The sequence below is a fragment of the Coregonus clupeaformis genome, chromosome 40, assembly GCF_020615455.1.
Source record: "Coregonus clupeaformis isolate EN_2021a chromosome 40, ASM2061545v1, whole genome shotgun sequence".
Taxonomy (NCBI): Eukaryota; Metazoa; Chordata; class Actinopteri; order Salmoniformes; family Salmonidae; genus Coregonus; species Coregonus clupeaformis.
Window position 1 is genome coordinate 21,613,482 of NC_059231.1, and position 21,842 is coordinate 21,635,323.

At 43.2% G+C, this 21,842-nt stretch overlaps 1 protein-coding gene across 4 annotated transcripts in view; it reads left to right on the plus strand.

Annotated features, from left to right (window-relative positions):
- The first annotated feature begins 441 nt into the window (after positions 1-441).
- LOC121571746 (leucine-rich repeat and calponin homology domain-containing protein 1) overlaps positions 442-21,842 on the plus strand; it is a 98,929-nt gene continuing 77,528 nt past the window's right edge. For all 4 annotated transcript variants that reach the window (XM_041883404.2, XM_041883405.2, XM_041883402.2 and 1 more), the window contains exon 1: positions 442-746. In XM_041883404.2, coding sequence (XP_041739338.2) covers positions 530-746 — 217 coding nt within the window. In that variant the 5' untranslated portion in view covers positions 442-529. The remainder of the gene's footprint in view (positions 747-21,842) is intronic.

Sequence of the window (21,842 nt, forward strand, 5' to 3'; positions counted from 1 at the left end):
TCTCTCTCTCTCTCTCTCTCTCTCTCTCTCATCAACAGGCTAGGCTACTCATTTGTAGACCCATTGAACTCCAGGAATTATCATTCAAGATATGATATAAAATGTATGACATTAAATGTTTTTCTGTAATTGAGTTAGAAGTTGTTATGCAGGTTTATTAATCCTTCAAAACCCATACCCACTGTGACTGCATTCCCAAGATCTGTTCTGTGTCACTCAGTTCACATGAACTACATAGGTTACAGATGTAGCCTACGGTACAGACATTCGTGTCATCCAGTAGGCCTAGGTCTTGAAGGAAGCTATGCCAGTTTAATGTAGACCTATAGTCAGCAGGGGTCGCAAAATCCTAATCTACCAGTATGCCGTTGGCCTGGCTACAGTTCATTGTGGTACAGTAATTTGCGCAGCCGCATGGGAGCGGAGGCAGTCGAAGAGGAAATTCGCGCACCGTTGGAGTCTCTCCCGTAGTTTGTGCTTGGATACAATCGTCATAGAGCATTTAATTTGCAATAAAGCTGAGGTGAATATGGCGACGTTGGGACCAGACCCTCGTCCACATTCCCAGCTCGCTTCTGCCTCTATACAAAGTAACATTAGCGGCAATAACCTGCCAACTAACCGCGGCTTGGAAAGAGCGTTGGAAGAAGGAGCGAACTCTGGGTTTTTTTACCTCAGCGCCAGGAAACTCAAAGAATTCCCTAGGACAGCATCTAACTACGATTTATCAGATACGGTGGAAGCAGGTAAGAATATAAAACACTGTATAATTCTTCTGAATCTCTTCCGCTCCTGCGCCCAGGGTTCCCGACAAAGTGCATGGATTTGGGAATTTAGGTATTGAGACGAATGGTGTTGTATTATGTATAAGCGTAGATAACTTGCTGTGCGGAGTTTGTTTGAGATAACAAGAAGTTTCCATTCCATTCCACACCAATGAACATGATGGAGAATTTAATGACAATGGACATGCCGTGCCTAGCGCACGACTGAGCTTTCCCCTCTCGATGCAAAGAATCAGCTTTGGGCCAGATGTTCAGTTTTGTGCGTATAGGCAACGAAATATGGGGCATTCTTTTTTTTCTTTTTTTATTATAGATAGCATGGGCATACCGCTCCAACTATAGGCTACCTCTGGCTGTATGTTTATGGTAAACAATAACTGAACAGCACGCTGTGTAATTTTGTCCGAAGTACATCGTGGAAATCCCCATATTATTTCCCAGCACCATACAATCATGTTTTCGGTTTCACACTGACTGCAGCCAATCCAGGACCAAGGGCGAAATTGTGGTGTAGATATTGGGGGGGATGAACAGTAGATGGAGGTCCGGGGGATATTTGTTTGTTTACTTTTTAAAACTCATTTCCTGCAATTCTACACACTTTGACGTTACTTACTATGCCTCTCAAGAGGTGTATATGGAGGGGTATTTTGAAAACACAGTATAAATGGAATGTCCCCCCCCCCCCCAGATATTTGTTAGGGAATGTTTATATATTTTTTGCCAAATAGCTAACTTCCTGCTTTCCAACACATGTTGCCATGGGGCAGATAGGACATTTGCAGTTTTATAATGCTATTCTACATATTTTGTCTGAGAGAACATTTTGCTGTTTTAAAGCTAATTTCCTGCTACTCTACACATTTTGCCATGAGGCTGAGAGAACATTTTGCCGTTTTAAAGTAACTTTCCAGTGAAAATCTCACTTTTTTAAAAGTTAATATTCTGTTAACTCATACCCAAATAATGTTGTTGTCTCATCCTATACTCGTATTTGTGGCCAAAGCATAAATTGGAGAAAACACTTAAAAAAAAACACCTCAAACTTGTATCTTAAACAGACTGTTTCAAAAATACTTGCTATTTCCTCATAGAGGATGATGTCATCCTCCTGAGGAGGATGAGCTGGCCAATCAGTGGTCTTCTCGCATTAATATTTTTTCATGACCGGTATACGCCCACACGGCAACTGCACTGCCCACAACCGCAGGGCTCTCCAGAGGGTGGTGCGGTTTGCCGAACGCATTACCGGGGGCAAACTACCCGCCCTCCAAGACACATACAGCACCCGATGTCACAGGAAGGCCAAAAAGATCATCAAGGACATCAATCACCCGAGCCACTGCCTGTTCACCCCGCTATCATTCAGAAGGTGGGGTCAGTACAGGTGTATCAAAGCTGGGACCGAGAGAATGAAAAACAGCTTCTATGTCAAGGCCATCAGACTGTTAAATAGCCATCACTAGCACATTAGAGGCTGCTGCTGCCTATTGAAATCACTGGCCACTTTAAGAAATGGAACACCAGTCACTTTAATAATGTTTACATATCTTGCACTACTCATCTCATATGTATATACTGCATTCTATTCTATAATATTATTCTGTATCTTAGTCCATGCCGCTCTGTCATTGCTTGTCCATATATGTATATATTCTTAAATCCCATTCCATACTTTTTTGTGTGTATTGGGTATATGTTGTGAAATTGTTAGATATTACTGCACTGTCGGAGCTAGAAGCACAAGCATTTCACTACACCCGCTATAACATCTGCTAAACACATGTATGTGACAAATACAATTTGATTTGATTTGTTGGGGTACGCCCACACCATTCCAACAAAGAAAAGCAGCTTTTGAACATACTTTATTACAATTTTTTGGAAAGAAAACTATTTCACTCATATTATAGTTAATTATAGGTCATATTTAATAGAAATCTGGAAAAACTGGATAGTTACTTTAAAGGTTGACTTTGGGTAAAACCACAAAAATAACTATTTAAACTGTATAACTGATCAATGTACCATCATACCAGGTAATTTAATGCTTATGAAATTGATTAATAATATATTTGGTTACAGAAGTGCCATTTCTTACCGATATCTACATTTTACATTTACATTTTAGTCATTTAGCAGACGCTCTTATCCAGAGCGACTTACAGTTAGTGAGTGCATACATTTTTTTTATATTTATTTATTTATTTCATACTGGCCCCCTGTGAAATTATGTCAACACATACTGGAGGAGTTACTGGCTAGCTACAAGTGGCTAGCTTAGCTAACAAACTATCTATGTTGGTCGTGGCGCGCATGACCAGAATGACACATCGATGAACCACCAAAGGCACACCCCATTTCTGTTTGAAAATGTAGAAAGAGGAGGAGTTGGACTGTTCTTTTTTACAACCAAATCTCTATTTTTGATGTAAATGACATGTTATAGAAGGGTCCAGACAATTTTATTATGATTTCACGTTTTAGAGAAACTTACACCAAACAGCAAATCACTTCGTCATCCTCGTTGTGTAGTATAGGGGCCCCTAAAAAACATAAACAAAGGCTCCATAAACACCCAAATACATCCTTTTAGAAACAGGAAAGCTCTCAGTATAGTGATGCAGGTCTTTAGATGTTGTACACATGAAATTGTGTAATTCCGACCTTTATCCGCAATGTTATATTCCATTTTGTTGCAACTCGAGCGATACCGCTCTGTCTATTTGACAGGTACCTGCCTAAATAAAGGAAACACTTGAGTAAATGAGGGATACAAAGTAGAGGTTGACACGGGAACAGGACCCCCGCTGCCTTCATTCCCAAAATCTCTTAATGAAGTTGTTATCAGCTGTGTACAGGCAACTGTCTCCTAAGCGCTGAGCAGCAGCCCAACAGAGCAGTTTCTATGGCTACTCACACGCAGAGTGGCTGTATCGCATTAGTGGAAACCAAGACTGATCTCAAGGCATATCTTTTGACTAGCAGAAGTGACTTTCCGTAGCAGGTTAGGATAATTGATGTGGCAGGTTAGGATAATTAGGTTAAGGTTAAAATTGTCCCCAACGCGACTCAAACATATCTAGCTACAACAAGGCTTGCCCTAAGAACAGTCTTGGTTTCCATTAATGTGATGCTGCCGCAGAGCGGGGACAGACAGACGAGCAGCTAGGAGGAAGTTATTTCAGATTTCTGGGCATAAAAATGAGGACGGGACGGAGTGATTTTTATTGGGATGGGACAGGAAAGTTCAGGGGTTATAGAACTGTTGCAGGATCAGGACAGTACGGACAACAAATTTGATAGGACAAGACGCAACAGGAATGAATATTCACTCCTGTGTCATAATACAAAGTATATTGAAAGCATGGGGTGCTTCCGCACTTCTAGAATCTATGCCAACATGCATTGAAGCTGTTCTGGCATCTCGTGGTGGACCAACGCCCTATTAAGACACTATACAGTGTGTTGGTGTTTCCTTTATTTTGGCAGTTACCTGTAGCAGCATGCTGCATGGTAAATGGAACCGCTCGAGAAGGCTCGAGTCGCGCAAAAGGGAGTATTACATTATGGATAAAGAATGACACAACTTCATTTGTACAACATCTAAAGACCTGCATCACTATACTGAGAGCTTTGCCGTTTTATGAGATTTTGCTCATGTTTTCATTTTGTCCATACTACACAATGAGAATGAGGAAGTGATTTGATGTTTGGAGTAAGTTTCTCTAAAACATGTGAAATCACAAAAAAGTTGTCTGGACACTTCTATAACATGCCATTTAAATCAAAAATAGAGATTTGGTTGTAAAAAAGAACATTTCTCCTTTAAAGCTAATTTCCTGCAATTCTACACATTTTGCCATTGCTTATGATGTGTTCATATGCTATCTGGGAGGCCTGAACTCCAGGGGGCCCCCAACACCCCCCAGAAATTATTGGGGGGACGGACGAATCGACCTGTTCTGAATGTTGGGGGGGTGGGGACATGTCCCCCCCATCCCCCGTGGCAATTTCGCCAATGTCCTGGACAATAAAGTTTGCATTGTATCAACCAACAGTCACACTATGAACTCCATTATTTTGTATTCTAGATTGGATGGGCCATGCATGACTGAGCACTACAGCAATTGACCATTGACCTGTGAGCAGTGTCAGTAGGCTATAGCCTAATAAGGTCTGTCAATGAGTTTGACAGTAATTCCCTGTCTTTGTGTGTCTACCCTGTCTGCATGTTTTTAGGATTGCACACATAATTAGATAGTAACTCTACTTTATGTGTTGCACTTCACTTTAGAATAGAGAAACTGGAGTGGAAAATAAATCATTGCATTATGCCTAAAGACTGCCTGGGTTTGGAAGTAGTAGCAGGGGACTTCCAGTCCATCGTACACATTCTGAATTTCTGATACTAAATTACAGTTGGCAACATTCCATCATCCTTGTCCACACACACACACACACACAACCGAGGCAACAAACAGGCCTTTAGCTACTCTTCTGTCATCAGCAGTCAGTCAGTCAGTCAATTAGTCAGAAGGAGTGTTTCTTTATATGCACAGCACCACAATAACCAAGCCCGAGGAAGGGATTAGGCTACCTATAGGTGACAGGCTATACTGATGACTGATCGAGGAAGTATTAAATCCAAAGTGTGCTTTGTTATGCTGCATGGGAAATCCCTTGATTGCAGTTGCACCATTAACTGATTACATCATGAATAGGCTGTAATATTGTACCTAGAGAACGAGTCACTACAGGATAACACTGTCAGGTATAAAAAGTATACACACACTCACACAGTTGTTCTTACTCAACTTTGGAAAAGTCCCAAGCGCAGTTTCATATCTGCCTAAAACCAAAAGGTTACGTCTACACGGTTCCAACATGTTAGAACCAGTGTACAGACTGATGCTGGTATGTAATACCACAGTATGTGGCCTGAGTCTGATGTAGGTGCCCTTTTAACCCCCTGTCCCCATTTCCCTGTCATTGAGTTCCACTCTGACTGAGATTGATCCGTGGCCCTGGTCGACTGCCACATCAGGGGGGCCAGAGGACCACTAGCTATAACTAGAGGTTACAATTGCCCTACTACTGTGTGACTGGGTTCACACACTGATAACATTACTCACAGTTAACACACACACACCAGGGCTGGGAATTGCCAGGGACCTCACAATACGATATTATCACCATACTTAGGTGCCGATACAATATGTATTGCGATTCTTACGATTCGATACTGTGATTTTATTGCGATTCGATGTTTCAAACATTTTGCTCACCATATGTCTGCTGCAGATGGACAAGAGATAGCCATGAGAAAAATAGTTTTGATCTGTCATGGAAATAAAAGTGCTGAAAACAAGTTGGCTCCCTATTTAAAAAGAAGATGGAGAACAAGCTACATGTATGAAGGAAAAATACTGGAGTTTTGGTGCAGGTACAGCCAACTAGTGCAAAAATAATATTGCCATATTGTCAAAACGATACGATATATTGCCATAAATAATTTCCCGATATGTAACTGTGATGATTTTCCCCTCATCTCAAACACACACACAGCTACTGACCCCACTACTCTGTCCACTCACTGCAAAACATCACTCACAGTTAACACACACAGACAAGCACTGGGCCACACAAAGTGCTGACAGTTGAATTGAGCGAACATTGGAACAGTAGGCTAGTATCCTCACCCAAACGGGTCTGTTAGGTTTGGTCACTCACTCTGTTGTTTATAGATATAATATCAACGGGTAACGTCAACATTGCTGGGTATATCAACATTGTGAAGTTGCACTGGGATGAAGGAGAGGACTATATTTGGAAAAAATATATAGTTTCTCTCAAATTAGCTTAAGGCAGTTGCCTTCGAAATATGTTTAACTATGTGTGTGAGTGCGTGTACACAGATGGAGATCTTTCTTACTCTTTGATGTTATGAGGGTCCTAAAAGTGTTTGGCCTTAAAAGGTCCTGTGGGTCTAATCAGATAGCCGAAAGTGTAGAAGGAGGAGGACACTTCAGCAACATTACCATTCTGCCTTCAGGACCTCAGAGCTCAACTCACCCAGACCAGAGGAGCCCTTTTTAGGCTGTCTCTAGAAATAGCCTGATTGATTTCATAATGATTCCCAGGGGAGGTTTTTGAGGAAATGGGAACGATACAGAAATGTAAGAAAGGCATCTGCTTCAGCTAGTGACGAATGTTGCCTGAATGTTTTGGTGATGTTATGTATCTGATGGTAGCATTTTTCTCCTTGGTTATTTATGTTTCAGATTGTAATAGTCAGCTCTAGTGGTTTTATTGGCCTGTTCTGAGGAATGGGCAGGAAAGGAAACTGCACAGCAGCCTCCCACTCTATTCTAAACAGCAGAGAAGGGCATTTCTGGCATTGTTTCAAGGCATCCACACACATTCTGTAACTACAGCATCTAGTCAGACTCTCCTTCAGTGTGTGTGTGTGATGAGCAGAGGAGGAAGGGCAGGACCATCCACCTTAGTGAATTTCATAAAAATAGTGAAACATTAACAAACATGTTTTATTTAGATAAAACTATACAAAATATATTCACGTCACCAAATTATTGATTAAAACACAATGGTCTACAGTGACCTCAACAGCACTCTGTAGGGTAGCACTAGTACTGAAAGCATAAGCTACAGCTAGCTAGCAGTGCAGTTAATAAAATGCGGTGATTAGTTGACTCAAAGAGAGAGAAAGACAATAGTTTGAACAGTTTTTAACAAATATATATTTCTTCAAAAATGAAGGAGAAGCAAGAGAGAGAGGGAGAGCTAGCTATATTTCGTAGTATTTTTTTTTTCACTTTCACTTACTTACTTAGCTAGCTAGCTAGTTTAGCCTACTCAAACACCCAGCTCAAACAGAGAGGGATGCTATGTTAGCTAGCTCGTTATGGCTATCCAACACTGGAGCTCTTCCAAGTCAAGGTAAGCTTTTGGTTTTATTAATTTATTGCCACCGGGGATGCCGGTGTAACTGCTAAAGTGCTTGCTCTGCTGACTGTACACTGTACTGCATGAATGTAGCGGGTTTACTAATGCGTTAGTTCTATTAGCTATGTTTACTATGACTTTAGATAATATGGTGACAATGATGTAGGCTGTGTGTAGCGGTTATGATATGAAGGTTTGGCTTGGAAAGGGTTTTTCGCCTTGTCACAGACAGCTGATCAAATCAAATCACATTTTATTTGTCACATGCGCCGAATACAACAGGTGTAGACCTTACAGTGAAATGCTTACTTACAAGCCCTTAACCAACAATGCAGTTTTAAGAAAATAAGTGTTAAGTGAAAAATAGATAACAACTAAAAAATACATAAAATAATAATTATAGAGCAGCAAATAATTAAAGAGCAGCAGTAAAATAACAGTAGCGAGGCTATATACAGGGGGTACCGGTACAGAGTCAATGTGCGGGGACACAGGTTAGTCGAGGTAATTTAGGTCATATCTATATGTAGGTAGAGTTAAAGTGACTATGCATAGATAAAAACACACACACACACACACACACACACCTCCTTCGGGGAAGCAGTGAATTCCCAGGAATGCAGCCAAGAATGGGGTGTTAGGGTGTTGGAGGGGAGGGTCTGTCCTGTCTGTGTACGGACCACACCTGAGAACTGTCATAAACCACAGCTGAGTGATAAACACACTCACTTCTCTCCCCCTCTCTCTCTCTGTTCCTCTCTTTCTGCCTCTATTTCTTACACACACACGTTTGTTTTACTATACTATTTGTGGCGACCAAACAATTGATTCCCGTTCAAAATACTATTTACCCTAACCCTAACCTTAATCCTAACCTTTACCCCAAATCAAATGTTATTTGTCACATGCTTCGTAAACAACAGTTGTAGACTAACAGTGAAATGCTTACTTACAGGCCCTTCCCAACAATGCAGAGAGAAAAATATACAAATAATAGAAAGATAATAACACAAGGAATAAATACACAATGAGAAACGATAACTTGGCTATATACACGGGGTACCAGTTGATGTGCAGGGGTACGATGTAATTGAGGTAGATATGTACAGTGGGGAAAAAAAGTATTTAGTCAGCCACCAATTGTGCAAGTTCTCCCACTTAAAAAGATGAGAGAGGCCTGTAATTTTCATCATAGGTACACGTCAACTATGACAGACACATTGTAGGATTTTTAATGAATTTATTTGCAAATTATGGTGGAAAATAAGTATTTGGTCAATAACAAAAGTTTCTCAATACTTTGTTATATACCCTTTGTTGGCAATGACACAGGTCAAACGTTTTCTGTAAGTCTTCACAAGGTTTTCACACACTGTTGCTGGTATTTTGGCCCATTCCTCCATGCAGATCTCCTCTAGAGCAGTGATGTTTTGGGGCTGTCGCTGGGCAACACGGACTTTCAACTCCCTCCAAAGATTTTCTATGGGGTTGAGATCTGGAGACTGGCTAGGCCACTCCAGGACCTTGAAATGCTTCTTACGAAGCCACTCCTTCATTGCCCGGGCGGTGTGTTTGGGATCATTGTCATGCTGAAAGACCCAGCCACGTTTCATCTTCAATGCCCTTGCTGATGGAAGGAGGTTTTCACTCAAAATCTCATGATACATGGCCCCATTCATTCTTTCCTTTACACGGATCAGTCGTCCTGGTCCCTTTGCAGAAAAACAGCCCCAAAGCATGATGTTTCCACCACCATGCTTCACAGTAGGTATGGTGTTCTTTGGATGAAACTCAGCATTCTTTGTCCTCCAAACACGACGAGTTGAGTTTTTACCAAAAAGTTATATTTTGGTTTCATCTGACCATATGACATTCTCCCAATCCTCTTCTGGATCATCCAAATGCACTCTAGCAAACTTCAGACGGGCTTGGACATGTACTGGCTTAAGCAGGGGGACACGTCTTGCACTGCAGGATTTGAGTCCCTGGCGGCGTAGTGTGTTACTGATGGTAGGCTTTGTTACTTTGGTCCCAGCTCTCTGCAGGTCATTCACTAGGTCCCCCGTGTGGTTCTGGGATTTTTGCTCACCGTTCTTGTGATCATTTTGACCCCACGGGGTGAGATCTTGCGTGGAGCCCCAGATCGAGGGAGATTATCAGTGGTCTTGTATGTCTTCCATTTCCTAATAATTGCTCCCACAGTTGATTTCTTCAAACCAAGCTGCTTAACTATTGCAGATTCAGTCTTCCCAGCCTGGTGCAGGTCTACAATTTTGTTTCTGGTGTCCTTTGACAGCTCTTTGGTCTTGGCCATAGTGGAGTTTGGAGTGTGACTGTTTGAGGTTGTGGACAGGTGTCTTTTATACTGATAACAAGTTCAAACAGGTGCCATTAATACAGGTAACGAGTGGAGGACAGAGGAGCCTCTTAAAGAAGAAGTTACAGGTCTGTGAGAGCCAGAAATGTTGCTTGTTTGTAGGTGACCAAATACTTATTTTCCACCATAATTTGCAAATAAATTCATAAAAAATCCTACAATGTGATTTTCTGGAGAAAAAAAATCTCAATTTGTCTGTCATAGTTGACGTGTACCTATGATGAAAAGTACAGGCCTCTCTCATCTTTTTAAGTGGGAGAACTTGCACAATTGGTGGCTGACTAAATAATTTTTTTCCCCCACTGTACATATAGGTAGGGCTAAGGTGACTAGGCAACAGGCTAGATAATAAGCAGTAGCAGCAGCGTATGTGATGAGTCAAAAGAGTTAGTGCAAAGAGGGGTCAACGCAGATAGTCCAGGTAGGTATTCGGTTAACTATTTAGCAGTCTTATGGCTTAGGGGTAGAAGCTATTCAGGGTCCTGTTGGTTCCAGACTTGGTGCATCGGTACCTCTTTCTATGTGGTAGCAGAGAGAACAGTCTATGACTTGGGTGGCTGGAGTCCTTGACAATTTGTAGGGCCTTCCTCTGACTCCGCCTGGTATAGAGGTCCTGGATGGCAGGGAGCTTGGCCCCAGTGATGTACTTGGCCGTTCGCACTACCCTCTGTAGCGCCTTGCAGTTGGATGCCAAGCATTTGCCATACCAAGTGGTGATGCAGCCAGTCAATGTGCTCTCAAGGGTGCAGCTGTAGAACCTTTTGAGGATCTGAGGGCCCATGCCAAATATTTTCAACCTACTGAGTTGGAAGAGGCGTTGTCCTGCCTTCTCTGTTGGTGTGTTTGGACCATGTTAATTCCTTAGTGATGTGGACACTGAGGAACTTTAAGCTCTTGACCCGCTCCACTACAGCTCCGCCGATGCGGATGGGGGCGTGCTCGGCCCTCCGTTTCCTGTTGTCCACAGTCAGCTTCTTTGTCTTGCTGACGTTGAGGGAAAGGTTGTTGTCCTGGCACCACACTGCCAGGTCACTGACCTCCTCCCTATAGGCTGTCTTATCGTCGTCAGTGATCAGGCCTACCACCGTCGTGTCATCAGCAAACTTAAGGATGGTGTTAGAGTTGTGCATGGCCACACAGTTGTGGGTGAACAGGGAGTACAGGAGTGGACTAAGCACGCACCCCTGAGGGGCCCCTGTGTTGAGGGTCAGTATGGCGGATGTGTTGTTGCCTACCCTCACCACCTGGGGGCGGCCCGTCAGGAAGTCCAGGATCCAGTTGTAGAGGTGGGAGGTGTTCAGTCCCCAGGTCCTAAGCTTAGTGATGAGCTTGGAGGGCACTATGATGTTGAACACTGAGCTGTATTCAATGCACAACATTCTTGCAGGTGTTCCTCTTATCCAGGTGGAAGAGGGCAGTGTGGAGTGCAATAGAGATTGCATCATCTGTGGATCTGTTGGGGCGGTAGGCGAATTGGAGTGGGTCCAGGGTGTCTGGGATGAGGGTGTTGATGTGAGCCATGACCAGCCTTTCAAAGCATTTAATGTTTATAGAGTGCTACGGGGCAATAGTCATTTAGACAGGTTACCTTGGCGTTCTTGGGCACAGGGTCTGCTTGAAACCTGTAGGTATTACAGACAGGGTCAGGGAGAGGTTAAAAATGTCAGTGAAGACACTTGCCAGCTGATCAGCGCATGCTCTGAGTACGCGTCTTGGTAATCCATCTGGCCCCGTGGCCTTGTGAATGTTAACCTGTTTAAAGGTCTTACTCACATCGGCTACGGAGAGCGAGATCACACAGTCATCCGGAACAGCTGGTGCTCTCATGCATGGTTCAGTGATTCTTGCCTCAACGCAAGCATAAAAGGCATTTAGCTTGTCTGGTAGGCTCGCGTCACTGGGCAGCTGGCGGCTGTGTTTACCTTTGTAATCCGTCATAGTTTGCAAGCCACATCTGACGAACGTCAGAGCCGGCGTAGTAGGATTCGATCTTAGTCCTGTATTGCCTGTTTGATGGCTCGTTGAAGGTCTTAGCGGGATTTCTTATAAGCGTCCGGATTAGGTACCCGCTCCTTGAAAGCAGCAGCTCTAGCCTTTAGCTCAGTGCGGATGTTGGCTGTAATCCATGGCTTCTTGTTGGGATATGCACTGTACGAATGGTCACTCTGGGGACGACATCGTCAATGCACTTATTAATGAATCCGGTGACTGATGTGGTAAACTCCTCAATATTATCAGATAAATCCCGGAACATATTTCAGTCTGTCCTAGCAAAACAGTCCAGTACCTTAACCCTAAACCTTACCTTAACCCCTAACCATAATTCTAACCCTAACCCAAATTGTAACCCTAAACCTAACCGCTAAGCCTAAAATAGCATTTTTTCTGTGGGGACAGGCAAAATGTCCCACTTTTCCTAATTTTCCTTTTACTATCCTTGTACGTACTTTTGGTCCCCACAAAGATAGTAAAACCAAAAACACACACACACATTCACTGCCTCTCTCACTAGTCTCCATCTTTCAGTTTCTCTCTCCAATTCTAACCTTTTCTGTCTCCCTCACACACACATAATCCATGTTAAGTCCTATCCTGGAGAGGATAATATGAATATTAGACAGACATCATCGCCTCCACATAGGTAAACTAGATTCAAAGGTTCACTGTGTATCTTGTGTGTAGCCTTAGCATGTCTTTCTCTCTCTCTCAAACGCACACACCACCTCTCCCCCTCATTCTAGAATCTAGATCATAACAGCTCCCTATATCTCTAGCTCCCCGTCTAGATCTCAGACAAGACACCGTGGGCTAGCTCCCTTGATGGTAACTGTGGTGATGGGATAAACACACAACGGCGGGTGATATGGTGGAGGATAGTATAGGCGGTGGGGATTGGAGATAATGAGCTAACGCATTGTTAATGGAGCTTTTCATGGCCCTGTTCAGAGGAGGTGTCGCCCCGATAGACTAGGCCAGAGACAGTCCAGAGCAGCAAGAGATTGGGTTACACTACATCATGACTCAGTAGTGACAGATTCAGTAGTGATGTGCTAGATGGCAATGAGAGACTACATTGCTTGGCAATGTATTACTGACTTATTACTTCTAACAACCTATTAGGTCAATAAAGTTATTTGAATTGAAAGGAATGCAATTTAATTTATTTTAATAATCTTCAACCTAACCACTTAAGCATGAAACACACAAAAATCTCACTGTCGATAGACTGCCGATAGGTACTTATCAAATCAAATCAAATTCTATTGGTCACATACACATATTTAGCAGATGTTATTGCGGGTGTAGCGAAATGCTTGTGTTCCTACTAGCTCCAATAGTGCAGTAGTATCTAACAATCTAAAAGTAAAAGAATGGAATTAAGAAATATATAAATATTAGTATGAGCAATGTCGGAGTGGCATTGACTAAAATACAGTAGAATAGAATACAGTATATACATATGAAATGAATAAAGCAATATGTAAACCTTATTAAAGTGACCAGTGATTCCATGTCCATGTATATAGGGCAGCAGCCTCTAAGGTGCAGGGTTGAGTAACCGGGTGGTAGCCGGCTAGTGATGGCTATTAAACAGTCTGATGGCCTTGAGATAGAAGCTGTTTTTCAGTATCTCGGTCCTAGCTTTGATGCACCTGTACTGACCTCGCCTTCTGGATGGTAGCGGGGCGAACATGCCGTGACTCGGGTGGTTGTTGTCCTTGATGATCTTTTTGGCCTTCCTGTGACATCGGGTGCTGTAGGTGTCCTGGAGGGAGGTGTCGCCCCTTATCACAGTGGGAGGCCGTTCCTTCTCTTGCTAGAACAAAAGCGGTACCTGCTGCGTGCCAACCCGGTAGCGACGAACCTACCGATTCTACTGGTAGAATTGCAATACTCGTCAGTGGCCAACAACTTGACTGTTAGCCAATCAGAGAGCACAAGCCCCCATGTGGAGGAGCCAACAAAAAAAAGAAACAAGAGAGCATTTTCTTTGTACAGTTGAAGTCTGAAGTTTACATATACTTAGGTTGGAGTCATTAAAACTCGTTTTTCAACCACTCCACAAATGTCTTGTTAACAAACTATGGTTTTGGCAAGTCGGTTAGGACATCTACTTTGTGCATGACACAAGTAATTTTTCCAAGAATTGTTTACAGATTATTTCACTTATAATCCCAGTGGGTCAGAAGTTTATATGCACTAAATTGACTGTGCCTTTAAACAGCTTGGAAAATTCCAGAAAATGATGTCATGGCTTTAGAAGCTTCTGATCGGCTAATTGACATCATTTCAGTCAATTGGAGGTGTACCTGTGGATGTATTTCAAGGCCTACTTTCAAACTCAGTGCCTCTTTGCTTGACATCATTAGAAAATCAAAAGAAATCAGCCAAGACCTCAGAAAAAGAATTGCAGACCTCCACAAGTCTGGTTCATCCTTGGGAGCAATTTCCAAACGCCTGAAGGTACCACGTTCATCTGTACAAATAATAGTATGCAAGTATAAACACCATGGGACCACGCAGCCGTCATACCGCTCAGGAAAGAGACGTGTTCTGTCTCCTAGAGATGAATGTACTTTGGTGCGAAAAGTGCAAATCAATCCCAGAACAACAGCAACAACAGCAAGGGACCTTGTGAAGATGCTGGAGGAAACAGGTACAAAAGTATCTATATCCACAGTAAAACAAGTCCTATATCGACATGACCTGAAAGGTCGCTCAGCAAGGAAGAAGCCACTGCTCCAAAACCGCCATTAAAAAAGCAGACTACGGTTTGCAACTGCACATGGGGACAAAGATCGTACTTTTTGGAGAAATGTCCTTGGCCATAATGACCATCGTTATGTTTGGAGGAAAAAGGGGCAGGCTTGCAAGCCGAAGAACACCATCCCAACCGTGAAGCACAGGGGTGGTAGCATCATGCTGTGGGGGTGCTTTGCTGCAGGAGGGACTGGTGCACTTCACAAAATAGATGGCATCATGAGGAAGAAAAATTATGTGGATATATTGAAGCAACATCTCAAAACATCAGTCAGGAAGTTAAAGCTTGGTCGCAAGTGGGTGTTCCAAATGGACAATGACCCCAAGCATACTTCCGAAGTTGTGGCAAAATGGCTTAAGAACAACAAAGTCAAGGTATTGGAGTGGCCATCACAAAGCCCTGACCTCAATCCTATAGAAAATGTGTGGGCAGAACTGAAAAAGCGTGTGTGAGCAAGGAGGCCTACAAACCTGACTCAGTTACACCAGCTTTGTCAGGAGGAATGGGCCAAAATTCACCCAACTTATTGTGGGAAGCTTGTGGAAGGCTACCCGAAACATTTGACCCAAGTTAAACAATTTAAAGGCAATGCTACCAAATACTAATTGAGTGTATGTAAACTTCTGACCCACTGGGAATGTGATGAAAGAAATAAAAGCTGAAAGAAATCATTCTCTCTACTATTATTCTGATATTTCACATTCTTAAAATAAAGTGGTGATTCTAACTGACCTAAGACAGGGAATTTTTACTAGGATTAAATGTCAGGAATTGTGAAAAACTGAGTTTAAATGTATTTGGCTAAGGTGTATGTAAACTTCCGACTTCAACTGTACTTCCACGGATGAGCCAGTCACACTTCATATACAATGAAGGCTATGGGATGGTAGCTAGCTAGCTAAGTGCACAGATGCAATGCACACAACACAAAATACTTCCTCCAAGCTAGCTAACCACTGTAGGTAGTATTGACATTATAATTAAATGACAATGGATTAGCTAGTTTCCATGAAACAGCTGCCTGTGTTAGCTGCCGAGTTAGTGCAGTGTCCTTAGCTAGCTATGTTGTGCTAACTAGCTTTACATTTACATTTAGAAGACGCTCTTATCCAGAGTGACTTACAGTGGTGAGTGGATACATTTTCGTGCTGGTCTCCCATGGGAATCAAACCCACAACCATAGCTTTGCAAGCGCCATGCTCTACCAACTGAGCCACATGGGACCATTTGGCTATACATTTGGCTATGGACTGGCACTGGCACTGACAGTATGGGATTATGGAGAGTTAATTAAATTGTTTCTTCGTCATCTTGCTAGGTAGTTATCTAGCTGTGGCCATCTCGCTATTATCAACAAGGGCTTTCTACAAAATAGCAACATTAGCGCAGATAGCTTGGAATCTAGACCATAGGCAATACGGACTGATATGCATTGCCAAACAACGCTACTACCTCCTTCTGGTTTGGAGTATTTTAACAAGGCTGAGTGGCTGATGATTTTCAATGTCTTTGCTGTGTAAACACAAAAGATATTGACTGCTGACACTCTCTTCAGAGGTGCTAAATACTGTCAGCAGGCAAACGTTTGACAATCCTACCGGTGTGTCTGAGCTTTAAAATAGCATGGGGATTACATCTACCCTTTGTCTTCCTTATTGTTGGCATTGATTTATAGATCCTCAATCTAGTGTTATTGTGTTTTTTACTATAAGCCTCAGTGTATGTGGGTGGGTGGATGGTTGTTTTTGTAAACACGTCTGATTTTAAATTTGGGGGCTGGTGTAAGAGTCTGGAGCATGACTATGGAGCAAGTAACACACGCACGCACGCACACACACACACACACACACACACTGCTCTAGAGACGTTTTGCTGTGACCCAGTGAGCGGCAGACAATCGGGGATTAGGACTAGAGATTATGTGGGGGTGGTGGTAATCCCTCCGCCTCTGGCCTGTCAGTCCCTGGTAGCTGCTGCTGTACTGGTACCATCAGACAGACACCTATAGATCTACAGCTACACAGACACACTGACATTGTCTGACTGACTGGGTTTCATTGTGTGTGTGTGTGATGCCTGGTGTGATTGTGGGGGCTGGGGCAATAATGTTCTATTCCAGACTCCTCAAATGAGGATGGTATCATTTTTGTAGTTGGTACATCTGTGTTTTCCGTGTTTATCTTTGTGTGTGTGAGCTCTCCAGAGAAATGTGCAAATTATAGAGATAAAGAGGGAGAGAGCGAGAGAAAGAGAGCTAGGGAGGTAGAGAGGAATAGGTAGTATTAACTCAATTAGAGGGTTAATTGCCTCTGGCTGTGATGTCCCGCCGTTTCGCTGGCACCCCGCGACGCTGCACTGTCACGGTTCGACTGTGTTACACGCACACACACACAAAATACCCTCTCACACGCACAATACCACCCCCTGACCCGTGTCTTGTCTCACTCCCCTGCCTCTGTATTAGTGCCCAGCTCTGCTCTCTCTCTGCCATTGGCTGCGATGTGCTGTAGGGGGATGCTGACACACTAACTTCACCCCCTCTGTCTCATCACCGCGCCCCTCGCTTATACACGGGGTGACAGGGTGGCACAGTGCCCCGCATAGCAGTCAGACTTATTTCCCAAAATATGTGGGGGTGGGGGGTTACTGCGGAGGTTCTAGTATGTGGGGGTGGATGAGAAGAGCTGAAAAGGTGTGTTCTTTTATAGGAGCTTTACATCATACATCCACCCACAGCCTTGAGCAAGTGCCAAATACAATCTAAGGTACATTTAACACTATGAATGTTGAAATAAAGTTTGGGGCTGTTTGGAGGCTCAATAACATGTTTGTTGCTATATAGAACTCTGTTTTGGGGAGGGTTCCTAAATGTGCATGTGGTATTTGAATGGCTTCAGTAAATGTACAATATGCACATCATGGATTCTATGAAATAAAAGAAGCGAAAGAAAACCACAAGTTATTTTAGTTATACTGGATAATGGCTCAAGCCAGAGCATGACGAGAGAGAGAGAGAGAGAGAGAGAGAGAGAGAGAGAGAGAGAGAGAGAGAGAGAGAGAGAGAGAGAGAGAGAGAGAGAGAGAGAGAGAGAGAGAGAGAGAGAGGTATGAGAGAGAGAGAGAGAGAGAGAGAGAGAGAGAGAGTAGGAGAGAGAGAGAGAGAGAGAGAGAGAGAGAGAGAGAGAGAGGAGAGGGGGGAGGAGAGAGAGAGAGAGAGAGAGAGAGAGAGAGAGAGAGAGAGAGAGAGAGAGAGAGAGAGAGAGAGAGAGAGAGAGAGAGAGAGAGAGAGAGAGAGAGAGAGAGAGAGAGAGAGAGAGAGAGAGAGAGAGAGAGAGAGAGAGAGAGAGAGAGAGAGAGAGAGAGAGAGAGAGAGAGAGAGAGAGAGAGAGAGAGAGAGAGAGATGCACACACAGAGACAGACCAGAACAAAACACAGTCCTCTCCTTCACCAACTGGTGTAAGGTGTCACCAGAAACCCGCTTTTGAGGGTCAGTTATGGGATCTCTTATTGTTCTTCGAGTCACGTCTCCTCTTGAGTCGATGCAGGGAGGGAGGGATGACATATTGCAGGGAGGATTAGGTGTATGCTGGTTGCAGGGGGCAGTGTCACTGTGTTTCCCAGTCAGGAAATGGCCTTAGCTGCTGCCCTTCCACACAATGAGCCAGGTGGGGAGGGGCTGGGATGGTGTCTGGACTCTGTAAGGTACAGACCTGCCTGTGTGTCACAGCCCTCAGACACAAGACCAGCACTGACCAGTACAGAGAAGAGCAGTAGGAGAGGAGCTGTGTTTGTGAGAGACAGGCTAAGATGTGTGATGTGTGACAGGTGTTTCCCCCCGCTGCTCTGAGGCTGTCATGGCTCTACAGGTAGCAGCAGACTCTGCAGGACCCCACATGTGGTGACCTCATCATCACTCGACAGCATCAGTATGGAATAGGTAGGCAGAGTGCATTACGCCTCAACATCTATTTATGTCAGTTTCATTCATTGGATAGGAAGGGCCCGTAAGTAAGCATTTCACTGTTAGCCTACACCTGTTGTTTATGAAGCATGTGACGAATATATATATATATATTTTTTTAAGTGTGGTTTGAGCTACTGTGGTCGCCATCTTAGATATTCTATATTTTCTGCAGATTTGTCACTGGTGTTACCGTCACTGGTGTTAGTGTTCCTGCTGGTTTTAATAGAATAGTCTAAAGATTTGTTACTGGTCACTGGTGTTACCATCAATGGTGTTATTATAGAAACATTTGTTTTGTTTAAAGTAACTATTAATAATAGTCAAATGTCTTAATATTAGGGGTGTAACGATCCATCTACTACATCGATGTATCGATTTATATTCCTATGATCCAACTACATCGATCTGTGCTCGGCGAGTTGGCCTTTTGGACAACATATATCGATCTAACATCGTTTTAAAATGTAATAAATCGATTGTATCGATACTAGGAAATAACCCATTGGATTTAAGCACGTCAGACTTTATATGGATGTTTTTTCTTAGCACTTTTAATGATAAAGGCTTTAAACATTACTCGATTCAGTCTGCCTATCCGTGACGTCATCGCGCCAGCAGCAGCGCAAAGGTGCAAAGACAACAAAACATAGCATGGCGGACGACAGAGGAGAAGCCGACGAGCGAGAAATTATCAAGCCACCATTGCGGTCCTTACAAGAAACAGGAATCTAGGAAACTTCACCTGCACTGTCCAGTATCCAGGTATTTATTTCAGTCACACTGGTTGAATTTTGGGCTAAAAGGTTACTGAATCGATTTCAAGTCACTGAATCGTTTCGGATCGTATCGTTCTAAATGAACCAATATCGTCCTTGAATCGTATCGACAACCACGAATCGTGATACAAATCGAATCGTTGTCAAAACGAATCGTTACACCCCTACTTAATATTAACCTTTTCTGTCTTTGATTATATATGCAAATTACATTCTGGAAAGCCTGAATTTTCATTAAAATATAGGTAACACTAGTGACAAAAAGGCTACAAAAGAATTGTTTATTTATTTATGTAGTAAAAATATTAAAATAACTTGAGCGGGACATTAACCCGGATGCTTATAAAAAATCCTGCTACGTCCTCTGACAAGCCAACCGACAGGCAAAGAAAGCATCAGTACAGAACTAAGATCAAATTCCATTACACCGGCTCAGACGCTCGTCGAATATGGCAGGGCTTCCGAACTAACATGGATTACAAAGGGAAACCCAGCTGCGAGCTGCCCAGTTACGCGAGCCTACCAGACAAGCTAAATGCCTTCTATTCTCGCTTCGAGGCAAGCAACACTAGTTCTCCCAGGGTCAGCTCGATGAGTTTAAACAGGAGAATAGCAGGATGACAGCAATCTGTAAGGCATTGAGAGAGGACATCAGTTGTGTAAGTGGATCCATGATAACAATGAAATCAGATGATCTTGATTTGATCTCGAGGGACAATCAAGTCGAAACAACATTGTTGTGGAAGGAATTGCAGAATCTCCACATGAGACCTGGACGGAGTCTGAGGACACAGTGAGGGAAATTATCACTGAGAAACTGAAGATGGACCACAGGAAGATTGAGGTGGAGCCCGCCAACAGGACTGGAAAAGGTGACAGGCCCAGGCCGATAGTGGTCAAGTTCCTGAGGTTCAAGGACAAGGTAGTTGTTCTGTAAAGAGCCAAGAACTTGAAAGGAACGTACATCTTCCTCAACGAGGACTATCCTGAAGCTGTGCGCCAGAAGAGGAAATAACTTATCCCAGCCATGAAAGCTGCCAGAGCGTGTGAGGACATTGCTTGCATCCGCTATGACAGGCTCATTGTCCACCCTCCCTCCCAAAAGCCTGGGAGGGATGAGAGAGCCATGCCTGTGGGTTCATAGCTTCAATCCCTCAGCACACACATACTTACACACACTAACTGATTGATGGACTGCTGAGTAAAGTTTTTTTTTTTCTTGCTTTGATTGTTCTTTTCCATATTATGTCTATCACTGATAAGCTACCCAGGAAAGGGCTAAAAATAGCCCATATTAATAAATGTAGCCTTAAAAATAAGGTTCATGAAATCAATAAGATAACATGCCAAGCCATTTCTGAGACTCACTTAGATAATTCCTTTGATGATACAGCAGTAGCAATACAAGGATATAACATCTACAGAAGAGAAAGGAATGCGGCACGTTTTGCTCTTCATTATAATCAGAGGACTAATATCAATAATATGCATGTCAGTGTAGGGGAGGGAATGGCCGGCAGGGATGTAGCTCAGTTGATAGAGCATGGCGTTTGCAACGCCAGGGTTGTGGGTTCGATTCCCACGGGGGGCCAGTATAAAATATATATATATATATGTATTCACTAACTGTAAGTCGCTCTGGATAAGAGCGTCTGCTAAATGACTAAAAATGTTTAAAAAAATATTTTTTTTTTAAATGTTTTTAAATGTATGTAAATTATAAAGTACATTTATTTTTCAGAGCAGCTGGCTTCACTGAAATTTTCAACCTCTCCCTGACCCAGTCTATAATACCTACATGTTTCAAGCAGACCACCATAGTCCCTTTGCCCAAGAACGCCAAGGTAACCTGTCAAAATGACTATCGCCCCGTAGCACTCACATCTACAGCCATGAAATGCTTTGAAAGGCTGGTCATGGCTCACATCAAAACCATCATCCCAGACACCCTGGACCCACTCTAATTCACATACCACCCCCAACAGATCCACAGATGACGCAATCACTATTGCATTCCATACTGCCCTTTCCCACTTGGACAAAATAAACACCTATGTGAGAATGTTCATTGACTAGAGTTCACCGTTCAACACCATAGTGCCCTCCAAGCTCATCACTAAGCTAAGGACCCTGGGACTGAACACCTCCCTCTGCAACTGGATCCTGGACTTCCTGACGGGATGCCCCCAGGTGGTGAGGGTAGGCAACAAC